The sequence below is a fragment of the Frankliniella occidentalis genome, unplaced genomic scaffold (assembly GCF_000697945.3).
Source record: "Frankliniella occidentalis isolate FOCC.00 unplaced genomic scaffold, Focc_3.1 Scaffold49, whole genome shotgun sequence".
Lineage (NCBI taxonomy): Eukaryota > Metazoa > Arthropoda > Insecta > Thysanoptera > Thripidae > Frankliniella > Frankliniella occidentalis.
Window position 1 is genome coordinate 917,298 of NW_026267179.1, and position 18,256 is coordinate 935,553.

The window sequence follows — 18,256 nt, forward strand, 5'->3', positions numbered from 1 at the left end:
CCCCCCCCTCGCCCGCGGCCGGCACGCACGGCGTAACGACAACGTAATGCACCGGCTGGAAACAAAAGACGGGCGGGTCTGTAGCGGATCGACTGGCTATTTCCAGCCCCGCTCGGGCGCTCTGATACGTCCCGGTCCCGGCGGAGGGGCGGAGCGATGAGGTGTAAGACATCCTTGAGAGGGAAACACCTTCGGGGGATCTAGGCCGGACCTGTTGAAGGGGAGAAGCACTTATCCTCCAGACAGAAGACCAAAGTTGGTGCTGGGTTTGTGGTTTCCGAAAATCGGTTCAATGAAATTTCAGCACATTAAAAATTATTAGTGCTAGATGTTATGCAAGTGACTCTCAGCCAAATCATTAAGTAACGAATTGTGCTACTGTGGAACGGCGCGTTCAGTTTATTTGATTCATCGCAGAGACCGTCGGCAGCCGGTCGACGGCTTTATTATCGGCATGCGCCGAGCAAAAGTTTTCATTTTTTTTAGTACTTAGAAGTTTTCTTTAATTGTCCATAGCGCTCTAACTGCACTACTGCGTGAGTACGCGCCGCCGGCCCAGTCCGCTCTGGAACTTGCCTGCTCCGACCAACGCGTCACGGTGCGAGACTCGGGCAATCTTAATTCGAGCGTCCGTACGCCTTACGGTTTCCTATGGAGATGAGACGCAATTTCGATCCGGGTCGGTGGGACTGACGCTGCTGACGCGCAACAGAGCACGGGTATGTGTGGGTGTACAGGCCCGTTGCACACAGGTGCGTGGCTGCACTGCCTACCCAGCACGGCGTCCTCCTGGTAGGCAGGCCCGTTGCACACAGGTGCGTGGCTGTACTGCCTACCCAGCACGGCGTCCTCCTGGTAGGCAGGCCCGTTGCACACAGGTGCGTGGCTGTACTGCCTACCCAGCACGGCGCCCTCCTGGTGGGCAGGCCCGTTGCACACAGGTGCGTGGATGCAGTGCATACCCTGCACGGCGTAAAGGCGCTGCGCTGCGCCGCGCTCGCTACTCGAGGTCGTGCTAGCCCGGCTGGAGACCTCAACGCCCGAGTGGTGCCCTAGTCACCTCCACCTCCCCGAGGCGCCCTAGTCACCTCCACCTCCTCCAGGCGCCCGACCTGGCCTGGCCCGCCCGGCCGCCCCGCCCCAAGGCAGCGCGACAAAGTCCAAAACCAGACAGCCTTGAGCCGGCACACATCTCGAACCTCCTGGAGCTGGACTGGGGCGGAGCAGTGCGGAGCAGCGGCGTGGCCGTCGGGCCCTCTAGTCTACGTCCAGGGCTGTCCTCGCGGGGTCGCCAGCGGCGCGTCACCCCGGCGATGAGCAAGCGAGACCCGGCTCGCCGACACTCGACAACCGCAACGCCGACGGTATCGTGCATCCACAGGTGTCTACGAATCAGCATCCATAGCACCACACTGACGGTGTCATAATCATGACAAGACACTCTCCCAAATCCCTCCAATTGATCACGATTGCGTCTTTTGAACTTGTCAAAAGTTAAATCCTTAGTCTGGGTGTTTTGACTGCGATGCGTTCCAGCTCGGTGTAATTATCTCTGTCGAGGTCTCTGTAAACAGAAGACTTGGAATCTTGTCTCAAAGAGAAACAAATTAAGAAGTGCAGCGAGTGGTGTTCCCCGGGGACGTCAGGCGCGCGGTGGCCCTCCTCGCACCCCCCCCCCCCCCACCTCCGCACTCGTACTCACCCGCGCTCATCTACGAGCCGCTGGCGTTGGCCCCATGACAGTCCTCCCGTCCGCGCTGAGGGGGCCTTCCCGGGCGGCAATGCATGCAGTCCACCGTGAGGCACTGGAACACCGCGGAGGAACGCCCCGGGGCGCGCGCAGCCGTCGAGCACGGCACGAAATATGTCAGGAGCGCGAGGCCAGCGCAGGCCTGGGCAGCAGCAGCAGAGCAGCAGCAACAGCGCGGTGTAGGCGACGCGAGGCGCGCGTGAAAGCGGCCGACAGTTGACTGCGCGGCGGCGCGGCGTGGCGCGGCGCGGTGGCGGAGGGAGGGGCGAGCAGCGAGCGCCAGCCCGGGGGGAGTTAAGCCCCTTCCCCCTCCCTATCCGCCTCACGGCCCCCTCGACCAGTTGCCACCGATATCGGATATGAATGGTTCTCTCCTCAGAACAAAAAGCGCAACCAAAGATGTTCATTTGTGGCGTCTTCAGAATCCGGGAAGTTGTACGTACAGTGGATGCTTGGGAACAGGGAGGGACAGTCCACAGGGGCAAGAGCGAGATCCTGCCGGTGTGCAACTGACCTACTTTCAGGGGCTGTGACGTACGTGACCGACAAAGTGAAAAACGGGCGCCAAGCACAAAACTTTGGGATCGAAAATGAAAACTAGCAATTCAGATTTAAGTTTGACTGTAATAAACCAACAAATGTTTTCAAACATACAAAGGCACATTATAATAAATGATTTGTGGTAATATTTACATGGTACAAAGATAATATACATAAAAATCCCACACACTGATATAAACAGCTATCAAATTTACACTTATGACATAGTTTAGAATAGTTACGCTTGTAAACCTTGGACCAAGTTGCAATGCCGTGAAAGAAAACTGCTAGCTATTTATATGAAATATACACAAAATCTAAGCATTGCATTGGTTCATCAAGAAAAACTTTAAAATTAAAAAAAATTTACATAGGTACAGTGTTTATACAACCATAACAGTGATAAAACTGAAAATTAGAACTGGTAAAGCTATGAACTGACCTTGAGTGATACTGACTTGACTGCCATCACAATGCATGTAGATTGAGATTTGAGAACAAACCAAATGATATCCCATGTGTAACTTGAAGTCTATATTAATAATACAATAATCACATAAGTACTTCTAATGGATGATAGCATAGAGCAAGTAAATTCATACTTAGAAATTCTCACAATTAACAATTCATTGAAATATCACTCTTTAATTACAGATGTGATGGCACAAACAAAATCTCTTCAACATTAACAAATGAGGAACTTTTCTGTGCCATTGTACATTGATGAGAAACTCAGACAAAAGCCATTGTCATAACATATTTTTTTTTAATAGAATGAGATCAACTAAACCTAGAAGTCAAAGGCTTTGGTCCTGTATCATTGCACTTAAAGTTACTTGCATTAACTGCCAAAGAAAACTTGAGTTACATTTAAATAGAAAAATATTTTAGTTTCTTTGTTTTCAAATAGTGTCTCATCAAAAAGTGTAGCTCTGTGGAACTTTTTACATGAATCAGTCATGCCATGTACAGAACAAGGAAAAAAAGAATAATTAAAAGCACCAAAATATTTTGGACTACTTCAAAATAGAAAGAAAACACTGATAATTTTTTAGATCAAAAGCTACAAACAGTCTTGAAATTGAAATAAAAAAAAGTCACTGCTTCTTGAAACTTTTTAAAATGGGATAAATATTATCAAACGCATCATAAATTTCTTGTCTTACTTTAGCACCTGTTAATACCACTTTACCAGAAACAAATATTAATAGCACAATTCTAGGTTTAACCATACGATATATGAGACCTGGAAACAATTCAGGTTCATAACTGCTGAACTGTCCGTGCGTAAGAACCAACCCTTCTAGGCGAATAGGGAACTTCACATCACAGCTGCCAACCATGTTCTGAATTTTGAAGTCCAAAAATTTAGCCTGGAAAATAGTAAGAAATTGTCAGATTATGAAAACCACATTGTAACTGATTCAACTTAACAAAAATGAATACTAACAGGAAATCCAAGCTTTTGAATAATTCTTGCATATTTTCTGGCTGCTAATCTAGAATCTTCTTCACTTTTAGCACCAGTGCAGACCATTTTACCAGAACTAAAAATCAGGGCAGTAGTTCTTGGTTCTCTTATCCTCATGATAACAGCTGCAAATCGCTTTGGATTGTATTCGGCATTTCTTGCATGAAGAGCAATCTTTTTTAACTCAAGCTTACAATTAAGGTTCACTGTTGAAACAATATTCCTAAAATAAAAAAAATGTTGAGAAAAACATAACCCAATGTACTGACAAAAATTTCAACTATGAGGAAAACTTACTGTAACTGAGGAACAATTCCAGGATCTGCAGAAGCTGGTGTCATAGGGGTCATGGGACCAGGCGTTGATGGACCTATTGAAGGTATGGGTGGGTGACTTGGAGGTCCGACCATCATTGGAGACATCATGTTTTGCTGAAAAGATAAGAAAATAATTTACTTATGGCAAATGGAATAATTTGATGCAGCACACATTGTGTATTTGATTATATTATGTAAATGTTCTAAGCAGAAGACGTTTCAGCACTGAACGATGTATAATTAAAGCTTGTGATGCACACTAGGATAGCACACTTTGATAAAATTTAACGATTGATAATTTTTGAAGAATAATCATGCACAACGGATCCTACTTACTGGTGTCTGAGGCTGCATCATACTATGAGGTGTTTGAAATCCGGCCACTGAAGGGGCATAAGTGTGCATTTTATGAGGAGTCATCATTGAGGACGGTCCTCCCAAGGAAGGAAGACCGCCTCCCATGCTGTTTGAGGACTGGAGATTATGTTGCTGTTGTTGTTGAGCATGTGGAAGGATCATTTGGTCTTCCTCTGGTTGATGAAGAGGGGTCCCAATACTTGGGATGCTGAAAGCCGATGGACTCGGCAGCATTTGATCCATGTTGACGTTGTATATTTTTCACTTTCACTATAAACTCAATACTCCTATACAATCAATCACGAAGTTTGCCTTTCCCTTGCCACCCCGCAAAACTCAATCGTTCACGACATTTTCTCAATGAATGAGTACGATTCGGTGTCGTTATCGGGCAGGCTTCAGACATCACAACACAAAACCAACCAACCTCCAATTTTTCTGCGCCTTTCCGTACTGAAAACAAAACACACCGATCTACAAGCAATCTTCTTCAAATCTTCTCCCTTTTTCCTTACACCCCAGACCGGAAGTGCTACCGCATCGTCCCTATACCAACCTTGTACCAACGCATTCTTTGTCATCTTCTGGGCCGTGAGTAGTATGGCGCGGTTGAATGTTCTTTCAAGTCCAGAATTTTAGCCCAAGAAATTGTGTTAATTAAAAGATATTCGACGTTGTCATCGGATATATCTCTGATCAGACAAGTAAAGCAAGTAAGTGTCCATCCTCGTGCTTTGCCCGAAGTGTGAGAAAGCCGCCGAGCTCTTTCCTATTGTTCAGCGCCCGGTGCCTATTTACAAGGTACACCTCCCATGTTCCGTAGAACTGCTAGCTCTAATTTCTCTCATGCTCTCACTACACTTCACTCAATATTTGTCGTGTGTTTGTTAACACCGTTTTTTTGTGGTCCTACTTCGTGCGTGTCTTCTGAATATTAACCTTCAAAGTACTCGTTTTACCTATTGTGCAACTTTGCCCACCTTTCCACCTGTTCGTCCCCTGTAAGGCTTGTGGCTACCTCAGCACTTCCTTGTTCTCATTTAACCACTTTCACTGCTTTCACCATCTCTGTTTTTACCCACTCTTGTATGATTTAATACCACCTTTTTCACTTTAAAGTCTTCCAGCTATTGCCTTCTTTCCTAAATATTAATTATTGTTTCAGACATCATGTGTGACGACTGGGATGATGGAAATGCTCCAGCAAGTAATACTGAATGGCAAGATTCTTTCCGTGGGAGAACAAGAGGAGGCCGTGGTGGTGCTAGGAGAAATGATGGTAATCGCAATGGTAACTGGCGAGACAGAAACAATGAAAATGACAGTCAACAAAGCCAAGGATGGGGAGGACAGGGTAATGGTTCAAGTGAAGCCACAACTATGAATGTGGACTCTCAATACCTTGGACGTATCATAGGACGTGGCGGATCAAAAATAAATGAGCTGCAAGACCAATCTGGTGCTCGGATCAAGGTAAGTTGTTATCTAATGTTCAATAGTCCCAATTATTTGGGCGTCCACCTGCTGAGAGGTTGTACAAAGTTTTGTTAACTTGATGTTTCTTAGGTAAATCGTGATGAAAGTACTGTTGTCATTTCTGGATCTCAAGAAGCTCAGGAGAAAGCCAAAGAGCTCATAGATGAAGTTATCAATTCATCTGATAACCGTAGAGGTGGTGGAAACAGTTCATATGGTGGGAATAACTCATATGGGGGTAACAGCACACATGGAAGAGACAATTATGGAGGAAGTAGTAATTACGCTTCTGCTGACATGTCAGAAATAAATGGGCTCTTAAGTCAGCCAGCTCCTATGATAGACTGGGACTCAATCAACAAAGCACATGTACGTATTTTATATTATTATTGATTGAAATTACCGTCTGTCTTTGTATTCCCTATTACTTATATACTTGATTTTAGGATGAGTACCAAACAAAACGCTTGGCATCTCTTCCACCCATGATAAAAGATTTTTATCAAGAAGATCCAGAAGTGGCTAATATGTCCATTGATGAGGTAGAAATGTACAGGTATTTGTCGTTATGTTCAGTAACTCTGCTTAGTAGCTCTATTTGGAGGACTTGCAGCTCCATGGCCAAATAATAATTTTTCTAGGAATTTCTTGTCCAATGACACACCCTTTGTTCTATTTTTCTTTTTAGATTGGAGAGTAATAATATTCAAGTGGGATATGTTTTCAAGGATACAGGCAGAAAACCTATTCCAAATCCTGTCAAGACTTTTGAACAGGCATTCCATCCCTACCCAGATATTCTGACTGAAATTTACAAGCAGGGATTTTCTAAACCCTCTCCTATTCAGTGCCAGGCATGGCCTATTCTTCTTAGTGGACAAGATATGATAGGAATATCACAAACAGGTTCAGGTAAAGCCAGATGTTTATCTTTGTTATCTTTTCTTTTCTTTTCTTTTCTTCATGATAATTCTTAATAAATTACGTATCTGTATTAATTTCCTGGCACTTTTTTCTTATTTTATCAACAGGAAAGACTTTGGCTTTCTTGCTGCCTGCCCTAATCCATATCGATAATCAACCAATTCCTCGATCTCAACGTGGTGGAGCCAACTGTCTAGTACTGGCGCCCACCAGAGAATTGGCTTTACAAATTGAAAAAGAAGTCAGCAAATATAGTTACCGAGGAATCAAAAGGTCTGTCTTTAGGGGTTATTCATTCTTTTTTCAATCAGTCTATTTCCTGTATCCATCTATGTTGTAATTGTTATAATTCTTTTCACACCAGTGTATGCGTTTATGGTGGAGGAGACCGTCGCGCTCAAATGAATGTCTGCAAGAAAGGCGTTGAAATTATAATTGCGACTCCTGGGAGATTAAATGACCTCTGTGCTGCTGGTAAATATACATTCCCTGCTTAATTACGAGTACTCTAAAATACTTGTTACCTCACTATCTTTAATGTCCCCTTTCAACAGAGGCGATTGATGTGTCATCAGTCACCTACTTGGTACTGGATGAAGCAGACAGAATGCTTGATATGGGCTTTGAGCCTCAGATAAGGAAAACTCTTCTTGATGTACGCCCTGATAGACAGACTATAATGACTAGTGCAACTTGGCCTGAAGGTGTCAGGAGGCTTGCACAGTCATACATGAAAGATCCTGTACAGGTTTTCATTGGCACCCTAGATTTGGCTGCCTGCCACTCAGTTACTCAAGTGATAGAATTAGTTGCAGAGGAGGAGAAGCAGGATAAGGTAAGAAGTGTTCTTTGAATTCATATCTATGTTATTTAATTTGTTGTATTTGTCATTAATTGATGGTTGTCATGGATTTCAGTTGATTGACTTTCTTACAAGTATGGGGGAAAAAGACAAGGCTATTGTCTTTGTGGGAAGGAAGACTCGGGCAGATGACATTGCATCTGAAATGGCTTTGCAGAATATCTCAGTGCAAACCTTGCATGGAGATAGGGAACAGGCTGATAGGGAACAGGCCTTAGCAGATTTACAAAGTGGTGAAGTCAATATATTAATTGCTACTGATGTTGCCTCAAGAGGCATTGACATCCAGGATGTTACGTAAGTACAAGGAATACACTAGGTAATTCCTGATATATTTCCAGTCTTATACCACTTTCTGACTTTGCTCATTCTCTTTCCAGCCACATTATAAATTATGACTTTCCAAGGAACATCGAAGAATATGTTCACAGAGTGGGGCGCACAGGTAGAGCTGGTAAGACTGGCACAGCTATTTCATATTTCACTCGAGGCGACTGGGGTAGTGCCAAAGAATTGATTCCAATTCTGGAAGAAGCTGCTCAGGTATAGTTTCTCAAATGTTCTGTTATTCTAACTTTTAACTAAATATTTCATGGTAGTTTGATTTTTGCATGATATATTTTTGTTACAGGAAGTGCCTGAAGGGCTTTTCGAAATGGCTGAGAGGTTCGAAGCTATGAAAGAACGTAGAGCAAGGGAAGGTGGAGACCGGAGAGGGGGTGGTGGACGCGGAGGTGGACGGGGGAGGAGAGATGATGGCGGTGGATTTGGAGGTGGACGCGGAAGCGGAAGAAGAGATGATGGCGGTGGGTTCGGAGGTGGCGGATATGGCGGTGGCGGCAGGAATAAATGGTAGTTTTTCTCTGCACATTCCGCCATAATATTTTTATTCCTCCAGAATTTATGGAAGTATGGATCTTGCCTTATTTTACTAAGTTTGTATTTGTAAATTCAGCTGACGCATGTATTTCTTCTATCCGTCCCTTTGTAAGACTTGTTACTATAAATCAGTATTCTTTGAGATAGACAATCAATTCAATTTTTTAAATATTGTGACTTCAGGGTTTGCATCATTTCACTTCCTATTGAGACCAAAGATAGAGAACATGTGATAGTGTCCAATCCCACAGGTTGAGATTTATCAAACATCTCTTTGCTCTGTGGAGTAAAATATCTTTGAATTGTTTAACAAAGTGTACATGAAGACTGAGCAACAAGTTCAAATTATTTTACATTGATGGGAGGTAATACTGCCACATAGAATTATTATTTTTTCTATTATTTTCAAATAATAAAATACTGTCTTGTTTCATTGAGTAAAATTTTATTGATGTCTTCCACCAAACACATTTGATTGAAGAAAAAGCAAACTACAAGAGTTAGTGATTGAAGATTTCTGTTTCTTTCAGAACTGTCTTAAAACATTACATGCATGCATGCAATCAAAACTTAATACAAGTTAAAGGACACATGTAGAGTCAGGATCCATAGGGCAATAAAATGCCAGACAAGTCATCTCGTCTCCAGTTTTAAGATGTGGAGGTGTACACATAATAATCTTTGCAACCAGTGTAATGCTCAGCAAAAGACTTCCCCAAAGTGGTTGGAGAAGAGAAAGCAATTTCTGCCAATGACAATACATGTCCAAAAATGAAGTTTTTCCTGAAATGCAAAGTCAAACATTAGCGCCTTCACTTTACATTAATATTAAAAAAAAAAAAACAGCAGCTTGGAAAATACCTCATGCAATCCATCAGGTTACTGGCAATGTTGTTACGCCTGTGGGGCCGGTGAACCCAAATACGACTCACACCGCACTTTACAGCATATTCTTCAGCAGTGCAGCAATCTATACCTTCAGTTTCAGCAGCTGTTGGTACCATCTTGTTGGCTTTCTTCAAGGGAATAGCCAAGAGACAACCAACAACACTCTTGTCAGATATGTACAAGTAAACCTAAATAAAGGACATACAAAAATATATTTAGAACAGGAGGTATAATATCAGTATTTTTAAGTCTATGTTTACTTCATTCCTTACCATTGAATGATTTGGGTCACAGGTCACGCCTTCAGCAAATCCAAGATCTTTATCAACCACATTCAGAATTTCCATTGCCTTATTCCACCAAACTTTTGGATCACCAGGTCTTATTACAATCACTCTGTTTCTTCCATACTCCCCAACAACATTTTCATTTTTCCAGCCCTACAAGAAAAAAATACATTGTAGTATTTAAATCAAATAACTTCCGTACAGATAATGAAGCAGATAGATTTGTTGTAATGTAATAGAATAGGATTAAATGACCTTCAGTAAATAAATGTCTCAACAAAATAACTCAACCATCTTACCATAAATCTAAGGTCTTTCACAGCGTCATGGAACTCCTTGTGGGCAAGCTCATCTTCAGGTTCGCCCATTTGATAAATTGCTGAGCAGGTACCACATTCTGTAGCACCGAATCGCTTCTGACCGGCATCAAGTTGATACTGATCATTTCCGATAGCACGCAAGAGTGATCTCTTACGTTTAGCCAAAGTGGGTGAAAGAGGAACTCTGAAAAAATACTTTCTCATTTAGCCAAAAAAATAAACAAACTGTATAAGTCAAAACAGATTATGAAATTTCTCAAATTCTCACTTTTGATGGGAAAAATTGCTGCTGAAGATAGGGAAGTATTTCACTGGTGTTGATTCATTTTCAGTGGCTGAAGATATCACATTTTCTTTTGCTTCATTGATTTCAGAAGTCTCTTCAGGAAGAGGCTCACAAAGGGGAAGGTCATCATCTTCCATGACTACATCAGGTACTGCAGTTAAAGCTTTAACTTGAGCTTCAGTCAAACGTAGCGTATCCCCTCCAACATTAATACTTAATGTGGATGTGGAGGAGGCAAGCTGGCTCAGAGGACTCATAAGGCTCTCAAGTGATTCCGGAACCCTTACTGGGCTGCTTGACACAGGTGAATCAGCCTACAACAAAAGGACAAATAAGCTGAAAAGATTAGATTTCAAACAAATATCATAAAGCTCTATAGTTGAAGATATAGGTGTACCTTTCTAGGAGCTGAGGCCACTAATGGCTCTTCAATTGTTGAGATTTCATTCACAGGATGGTGTGGGACTGCCACAGCAGGTAGAGATTCAGGAGATGTGCTCTTGTCCTCTGCCAGCTTCTCTAAAATATTTTGGACTTCACTTCTTGTACTGGCTGCAACATCCTGGAAAAAAGAAAGAAAATACATAAGTAGCAAACACAAACAAAATTAGGAAAATAACTAGCTGCCAATGATGTGACAAATCTTACCTCCTCGCTGTCATCAAAGGAATTAATTGCTTGGATGTGTTTGTCTTGGTTGTACAGCTGTCGTCTGCGCTTAGCTGGGGGTGCTGGTGTTGATTTATCCACTGTAAACTTCCCTTTATGAACCTTGATTCTAAATAAAAATGATGCATTAGTATAAAAAAATAACATTTTAAAGCAAAAATAAAAAAAATGCAAATCACTAGAAAATTTACTTAATATTTTTGGAGAGAGTAATAGTAGCAGAACGAGGTTTCCCTCTCTTGAAAAAACGTTTGGAGGGATCTGGTTCTACATCTGGTTCTGATTCCTCAGATTCCTCAACTTCTTCCTGAGGCAAATTCCGTTTGGATCGGACTTGAAGAGAAGCTGAAGCCGACTGGGAAGCTATTTCTTCATCTGAGAGTTTGACTTGTTTAGCAAGAAGACTCATCTTAGGTATTTTGATGGGCGAAAGACTTTTCTTCTTAGTGGTAGACTTTGGTCCAACATCCCAAATGGACTTGATTTTTCCTTGTTTCTTGGCAGAAGAGGAACTGACTTTTGCCTTGACTTTAGGGGGTCGACGTATTCCTGTTTTAACTCCAGCATTAATTTCTCCATACACCTTCCTTCGCTTAATGTTCCTCCCAGTAAGATAAACACCATCATCTCTTGGTCTTTTAGCACCTGAAGAACGATTTCCAATGGAGAATAAAGAAGTTCGAGCTTTGGGCAATTCTGCTCCAGCACTTCTTGATCTAGATTCCAAAGAGACTCTTCGTTTTCTCTCAGGACTGTGAGGAGAGGTTGATGTAGTAGATCCAGAACAGGATGCAGGCATACTGCGTCGTTTGGAAGGAGTCAACGGTTGCGATGGTGATACATCAGACCTGGCTCTGAACATTTCCTTGTTGTGAGGAGTTGTTCCAGGGGTATGATCTGGAGACTCTGGACAGTCACTCTCACTCATAACAGAGAGAACTGTTTGCTCTAACTGATCAACTGGTACAATCTCACTTAAGTTATCCAATGTTTTCAATGGTTGGCTATGACCAACATCTACTCTGGGAGTTAAAGGGGTAATCTTCTGGCCAGAAGAACTTTCAGTCTTAAACTTACTCTTTTGAGCAAAGAGTAATGAGAACTGCTTGCGTGGAGATTCTCTGGACAGTGCCTTGACAGCTGACACCTTGCGACCAAATGGAGACACAGGTAGAGACAGCTTCTTTGCAGGACTGAAGGTTAAAGAGTCTGGTGACGCTGGAGCAGAACTGTATCGGTCTGGTGAGGAACCAAGAGGGGACATGTGACCAAGATCACTTGTCTGAGGGCTTGCTGAAGGAAACAATGCTCTTTTTCTTTCAGATCTACGAGGAGTAGATGGTTCCGGGGACAGCAATTTTTTGGGAGTTTCAAGCTCCATCATGGCATCTGGGAGAGCTTGGCAATCAGCCATGGTGACTGCTGGAACAACAACAATTTCAGTATAGGTGAGTTTACAAAGCTAATGGCAACAGAACCAGAACTTGGGAATGTTTTTGATTCAATACGAAATGGTGTCCTATGTGTATTACTTTTGTACGGTTAGGTCGGAAATAAAGACGTACACAAGATATGAAAAGGTTATCCCCGGTTCAAAACATTCAAATAATTTCTCTACAGAGAATAGAAGATGAGATAAATGGAGGAGGGGGAGGGGCGTTCAAAAAGATCTACCTTGCGACGAGAAAAAGAACACAGAAAAACTACTAGGAAACAATGGACAAATAGGCTCAAATGGTCCGGACGACGCTTGTTGCTTGTTGCTTCACCGGCGAAGATAATACTTTAAAGGTTCATTTTGAGTAAAAGGTTGTGCCGGGGAGATATATAAGGGACAATTAGAATTGTAGCACAAAAATTACACACCTCAACCTCGAACAAACTTAAACAAGCCGATGTGAAAAGCATTCAAGCATTCAAGTAAACAACAAGATGAACGTGCTGAAACGCTACTTGTTCCCGCGTGAAATCAACTGTTTTGAAAGAGATGCTGTATGCGCCTTCTAGAAGTATCTACTCTAAATGGGTCCATAAAACCATAAATCGGTTGTCAAATAAATCTTGAGAGAATAATAATAATAAACAATGGTTACTTTATTCAACGAGAAGACAATTTAAAAGAAAGGAAAGATGTTAAAGTTGTTTCGAAATCTTGATACGACATAGTCGGGAATTTAATTTTATGTTTGTATAGCAGCGGAAATCTCGTGAACTACTGTTTGGCGCGCTTTGCCGAGCGCACGCGCGCTTTCGCTGAAGTACTAGAAACTGTTTATACATAGACAAATACTTAATCAGTAGTAGCAGAAGACTCCTGGTAGTAGTAGATTTATTATTATTATAGTTACATGAAATACACATTAAAATGAAATATACATGAAAAAACAACGAAATAATTTTAAAAAATAAATAATTATTGATGCACAAAAAAACAACAAAAACCCAAATCGCTTAATGGCGCTGAACTGTGAGTAAGTTTAAACTGTCTCAGGCCGTCGTTTTCTCTGAATACACTCTTGGCACTTGACGTCATCGTGACCAATCGCGATTGGAATTCCCTCGTTCCTTGAGGCTCATTTTGCTGGAAATCAACTGGAGAGTTTTCTCCTTTTCACCTCTTTCCTGGTTGACACCTAAAAACTCAGCAATCGGTCTTCAAACAATACAAAGTAGCCCCAGATGACGGTATTTTTCCGAGGGATCGAATGGAAACGGTTCTGTCTTCAACATCGAGGCGCTTTCTTCAGCAAAGTTCTAAGTACACCTCTCGGTTGTTGATAGCTAGTTCATCTTTTTCGCCTCTTTGGCTGTCGTGTAGTTTTTGATGTAGAAGTCCGCGAACATGGCAAACATGAAGCTTGCTTGCACCAGCAGGACTAAACACCAGAATCTTTCAACTTCGCAATTAGGTTGTAGAAATGGTAAAATATTATGAATGATCAAAATAGTAAACTGAGTCTGTGAAAAAAAAAACAGTGTTCAGAAAAAAATCGTTAAGATATCAGCTTTTCGGACATCATTCAATTACGTACCAACTGCAGCAAGGTTATTGACTTCTTCACTCCTAAACTGGGACGACTGTTGGGGAACAACGTCGTGTATAGGTAATACGAGTACATGACGATGTGCACAAATGAATTGATGACACCGATTAAGGTCAGACCTCCATCTGGGCACAGAATTACAAGATCGGATTAGGATCGCGCCTGTTCGCGCCGGCAAAAACCGCCCTTTAAAGACGGTGCAATTTATTCGGACAGTTCGAGCTATCTCCGGGCAAAAAGAAACGTGGATTCCCAGGCAGAAATTTTTCCTACGATATGGTTTTGACATCGGTTTTCACGTCGTCAGGGATACTATAGTGGGGGGGGGGGGTCGATGTCGCTTTGACGTCTTTTGTCTTGTCGAAAAGCCACACTGATTGTTGGCCCCGCTGAACCGGGTGTAACTGAGAATGCGCAACAGTGTTGCGGGATTGCATACCCGCCAGGGCTGCAGGGGCTGGGTAGGCAAACCCGCAGCACTGTTGCGCATTCTCAGTTACACCCGGTACTTAGTATCGCTAACGACGTGAAAACCGATGTCGAAACGATATCGTATAAAAAAATTCTGACTGGGATGTGACAAGCCTCAACGGCCACAACGACCGGCACAAGGACTGGCTGCCATGATGGTTCACAGGTTCTTTGCAGATTTCTTCTTATCCAGAGATAACTCAAATTGTGTGGATAGCCACTCACTTAAAATAAATTTGCAGCCTAGATACCCTCCAAATACCATCGTACTGTGGTGATAGACATGGAGAAATGAGACATGTCTATCTTTCTTCCTTAAGACAAAAAATATCTGTGGAAAGAGAGAAGGCTTTTTGTATTACCCTGTAACAATGATCAGTAAGTGGTTGTTAAGGTGCCACAAAATCTCACCGTGTCCAATAAATCCCAGACTTTGAGGGCAGCGTAACCCCAGACCAAATTTGCATACTGCATAGAGTAAGTAACGGAAAGCGGTCATTAGATGTGACGTTACCTAATTTTAGGAAAATCGAACCTAGTTTTTTTTACCTCGCGGTTGTCCTCCGTTTCTTCCTTGTCGAACGGCTGGCAGAGGAAGCTGTAGTCCATCTTGAACCACAGCTGGACGCTCTGCGACAGAGATAGATGCACTTGTCATTGTGAGTGGGCGATCCGCTGTCGAGAAGTGCACTAGAGTGTTTGCTTACGCGGAAGACCAGATAGGTGCAGATTAATATGTTGCTCAAGTTGTAGGCGGCGACGAGGGGCTCGATCTTGTACGGCGCACGGTTCGCCATGAACCGAGGGCCCCACCGCTTGACAATCAGTAAGTACACGGCTATGATCGTGATGGGCACCAGGATCGAGCTTGTTATGAACCAGTCCTTGGATCGAGGATCTGCAACGCAATAAGTGGGCTGAGAATTGGAGCGCCCCGCATGGTGTGAGCGATTTCACTGTTGTAAAGGGCGCGCTGCACTGACCCACGTGTTTCTGGACAACCTCGTACAGGTCGGCCATCTGCTGGACCAGCTTCGCCATGGCGGCGGTGTGTGACGGGCGCTGGCGCTGGGCGGCGGGTGAGTCTGGTCGGGACTGGTGGCCGCGAGCGCGGGGGCGTCGGCGTCGGCAACGAGGCGCGCACCGCAGTACTGGCGCCAGTCCGCTGCTCGCACGGGCTCACGGGCTCGCGCGGCCTAATTTGTTAATCGAATCACTTGTTTACATTAAACCGGCGAACTAGGACCGGGCGGTGTACACCCTTATACAGAAGTGTTTTCCGGATTCACACTAAACGCTGCATTTTGCTGTGGAAGATTTTCCCAAGGAGGAATTTGAACCCTGACTGTCAGCATGACGTTAAAATGGTCCCCCATTTTGACGTCTTTCGGCACTCATTCTGACGTCATTGTGACTCATTATGACGTCTATAAGTCAAACATTGGTCACAATGACATCAGGATGAGTGCAGAAAGACGTCAAAATGAGGGACCATTTTGACGTCATGCTGACAGTCAGGGCTCAAATTCCTCCTTGGGTTAGGCCAGCATAATTTTATGCACAATTTCATGCACAACTGTGTACAATTTGTGCATAGTTATATACAATTCGTACATAATTATTTTGCATAAGAATTGTGCATACTTATGGCTGCCTAAAACTCTGTACGCTTATGCACACTAAAGTGAAAGGGTGCCAATGGAGAAACTAATGTTACCGAGGGAACGTTTCAGCACGTGACCAAGCCAGGTAACGTTTCCTGATGAAACCTACCCCATGCAAAAGGATAGGGCCATCACAAACAGGTTGGATCACCAAACGTTTCCTGGTTTTGTTGCGTCAAGAAACGTTCCCTCGGTAATATTAGTTTTTCCAGTGTGGCGTCCTATCACCAAACGACAAAAGCACTTTGTTGAATTGGGGCTTTTCAGGGCCATTTCCACAATACCTGTACCTTTTGCTCATGGTGATGCGTTTAAGCCCCATGCAAAGTTGACGTCATGGACAGACGAAACGGTCACATGTTTTGATGTCATGTCAGAAATTAGTCAATGTTCACATCAGATCGAAATTGAAATGGACCTGAAACTGACACTTTTTCTGGTATCGTTCCGATTGGTCATCTGATATTTTATTTCTCACTGGGATGGATGCGTCGACTAGAGACGCATTAAGTATTAAGTTAACCTAATACCCTCACGGAATTCCCTAGTCCATCTACTCGAGGCGAGCGAGTCGGCCCAGGTCAGGGTCAGCTGACTGGGGCAAGGCGACCCGCGGCAGCTCGAAGGTCAAATGCGTACACTCTCAGCCCGTAACTGACGATTCGTAAACACTAAAATCTGATGAACATTTTAATTCATAGCTTACTACGTTCTGAAAACATATGCCCCGGTTAAGCATTTTTTAAATACGCTCTCTAGTATGAGGAAATTTGTTTAGCCATAATTATATGCACAATTTCACGCATAACTATGTCCAATTTGTACATAATTTTGCATAAGAATTGTGCATAATTATGGGTGCGGAAACTTTTGCACGCTTATGCAGCACACCAAAGTGTATAACAAAAGTATAGTGTGTTATTCTCTACTTTATTGAAGAGCGTTGAAAAGTGTAGATGCTGGCAAATCTGTTATGCTTTACAGCTCGGGCGACTCGAGGCTAGCCTGTGTGTCACGGACTGGCATTTAGAAGCAGTTTTAGAACTTTCCTCGTGTGTGCGTACCGAAAACGCGACAACGCCCGGAATCGTCCGGAATTCATTTCTTTTCGCAGTTTATAGCTATTAATTGGGGATTTCCAGGGGCATTTCCACACTACCTGTACCTTTTGCTCATGGTGATGCATTTTAGCCCCAAAGTTGACGATAGCCTTAATGGCACTAATTCTAAAAATAGGACAGTTCGAAAGCACTAATTGAGCACTAAAAGATAAGCAGTAGCACTAATTTCTAGCCTGAGTGGGCGGTGCTCGCGTGAAGCTGGCACCGCCTACCTTGGTAGCACTAATTCTGGAAACGGTACAGTTTGAACGCACACTAATTGAGCACTAAAAGATAAGAAGTAGCACTAATTTCCATCGGCTATGGGTGGTGCCAACTTCACGGAGGTGCCGAGTGCATACTATAGAAACGCCTAATAGGTAGGCAACGCCTCAGTGCATTGCTGTACTGCGGGCTAGCCTACCTCTGCGACGCCCCTGCTCGTAGAGACACTGTTATCGCTACACGTGCTTCATGTTCTGACCGCTGCGGTTGGAAGCGGCTGTCCCCGCGATCACATGAGCAACCAACGACTGCCGTGAGGGGAGCTCACTCCCCACTTTATAGATTTTTGATCTATAACGTGATCGGAAAGAAATATCCTTTTCAATTTCGGTTTCAGTTTTTAACTCTAACTTTTTTCGTCTTTTTGATACTCCTAATACTTCCACTACGCGGTTGGAGCGCGGTGAATCCGGGCCGGAGGACAGATCTCTCCCTTTTTCTTCTTTTTTTTTTTGGCCTGGAAGTACTTACACGTGCCCTGACAGCGGCGCCCCCTTTGAGAGACCTCCCCCCTCCCTGGGGCGTCCTCCCAGGGGCGGCGGTGGCAGCGTCCCGGGTGTCCTCGCTGGAGCACTGCTTGATGGCCTCAGAAGCGCGGGGCGGCGCGGCTCCGCCCAACCCAGCCGGCCGGCGCCCCACAAAGCACGGCTCGCCCGCCCCGCCGGC

The 18,256-nt window shown here is 43.7% G+C and overlaps 5 protein-coding genes across 9 annotated transcripts in view; 1 reads left to right on the plus strand and 4 right to left on the minus strand.

Moving 5' to 3' along the window:
* LOC113202405 (insulin-like growth factor-binding protein complex acid labile subunit) overlaps nt 1-1,968 on the minus strand; it is a 15,141-nt gene extending 13,173 nt beyond the window's left edge. The window contains exon 1 of the mRNA XM_052267284.1: nt 1,703-1,968. Coding sequence (XP_052123244.1) covers nt 1,703-1,712 — 10 coding nt within the window. The 5' untranslated portion in view covers nt 1,713-1,968. The remainder of the gene's footprint in view (nt 1-1,702) is intronic.
* A 386-nt stretch (nt 1,969-2,354) lies between these two features.
* On the minus strand, nt 2,355-4,907 carry LOC113202437 (TATA-box-binding protein). Its single transcript, XM_026416650.2, has 4 exons — nt 4,415-4,907; nt 4,059-4,192; nt 3,741-3,984; nt 2,355-3,663 (listed from the first exon to the last, which is right to left on the minus strand). Exons 1-4 carry the CDS (start codon nt 4,676-4,678, stop codon nt 3,388-3,390), a joined length of 918 nt encoding a protein of 305 aa, XP_026272435.1. The 5' UTR covers nt 4,679-4,907; the 3' UTR covers nt 2,355-3,387.
* A 74-nt stretch (nt 4,908-4,981) lies between these two features.
* LOC113202435 (probable ATP-dependent RNA helicase DDX43) lies at nt 4,982-9,009 on the plus strand. Of its 3 annotated transcripts, none has more exons than XM_026416647.2 (11): nt 4,982-5,148; nt 5,601-5,908; nt 6,002-6,280; nt 6,358-6,467; nt 6,600-6,823; nt 6,943-7,108; nt 7,200-7,309; nt 7,390-7,670; nt 7,753-7,994; nt 8,078-8,240; nt 8,329-9,009. In XM_026416647.2, exons 2-11 carry the CDS (start codon nt 5,606-5,608, stop codon nt 8,551-8,553), a joined length of 2,103 nt encoding a protein of 700 aa, XP_026272432.1. In that variant the 5' UTR covers nt 4,982-5,148; nt 5,601-5,605; the 3' UTR covers nt 8,554-9,009. The 3 variants fall into 3 exon arrangements, with proteins under 3 accessions (XP_026272432.1, XP_026272433.1, XP_026272434.1); XM_026416648.2 differs by having other exon boundaries at nt 4,985-5,236; XM_026416649.2 differs by lacking the exon at nt 4,982-5,148 and adding an exon at nt 5,298-5,436.
* Nucleotides 9,002-13,045, minus strand: LOC113202434 (N-acetyltransferase ESCO2). Of its 3 annotated transcripts, none has more exons than XM_026416644.2 (9): nt 12,893-13,045; nt 11,218-12,448; nt 11,006-11,135; nt 10,755-10,919; nt 10,340-10,671; nt 10,051-10,255; nt 9,737-9,904; nt 9,438-9,652; nt 9,002-9,359 (listed from the first exon to the last, which is right to left on the minus strand). In XM_026416644.2, exons 2-9 carry the CDS (start codon nt 12,438-12,440, stop codon nt 9,227-9,229), a joined length of 2,571 nt encoding a protein of 856 aa, XP_026272429.1. In that variant the 5' UTR covers nt 12,441-12,448; nt 12,893-13,045; the 3' UTR covers nt 9,002-9,226. The 3 variants fall into 3 exon arrangements, with proteins under 3 accessions (XP_026272429.1, XP_026272430.1, XP_026272431.1); XM_026416645.2 differs by having other exon boundaries at nt 11,218-12,445; nt 12,893-13,031; XM_026416646.2 differs by lacking the exon at nt 12,893-13,045 and adding an exon at nt 12,701-12,862.
* Nucleotides 13,046-13,338: 293 nt separating this feature from the next.
* LOC113202438 (elongation of very long chain fatty acids protein 1) lies at nt 13,339-18,204 on the minus strand. Its single transcript, XM_026416651.2, has 8 exons — nt 18,062-18,204; nt 15,525-15,737; nt 15,249-15,439; nt 15,091-15,171; nt 14,953-15,009; nt 14,767-14,872; nt 14,059-14,195; nt 13,339-13,984 (listed from the first exon to the last, which is right to left on the minus strand). The coding sequence occupies exons 2-8, from the start codon at nt 15,580-15,582 to the stop codon at nt 13,808-13,810; spliced, it is 807 nt and encodes a 268-aa protein (XP_026272436.1). The 5' UTR covers nt 15,583-15,737; nt 18,062-18,204; the 3' UTR covers nt 13,339-13,807.
* Nucleotides 18,205-18,256: the final 52 nt, after the last annotated feature.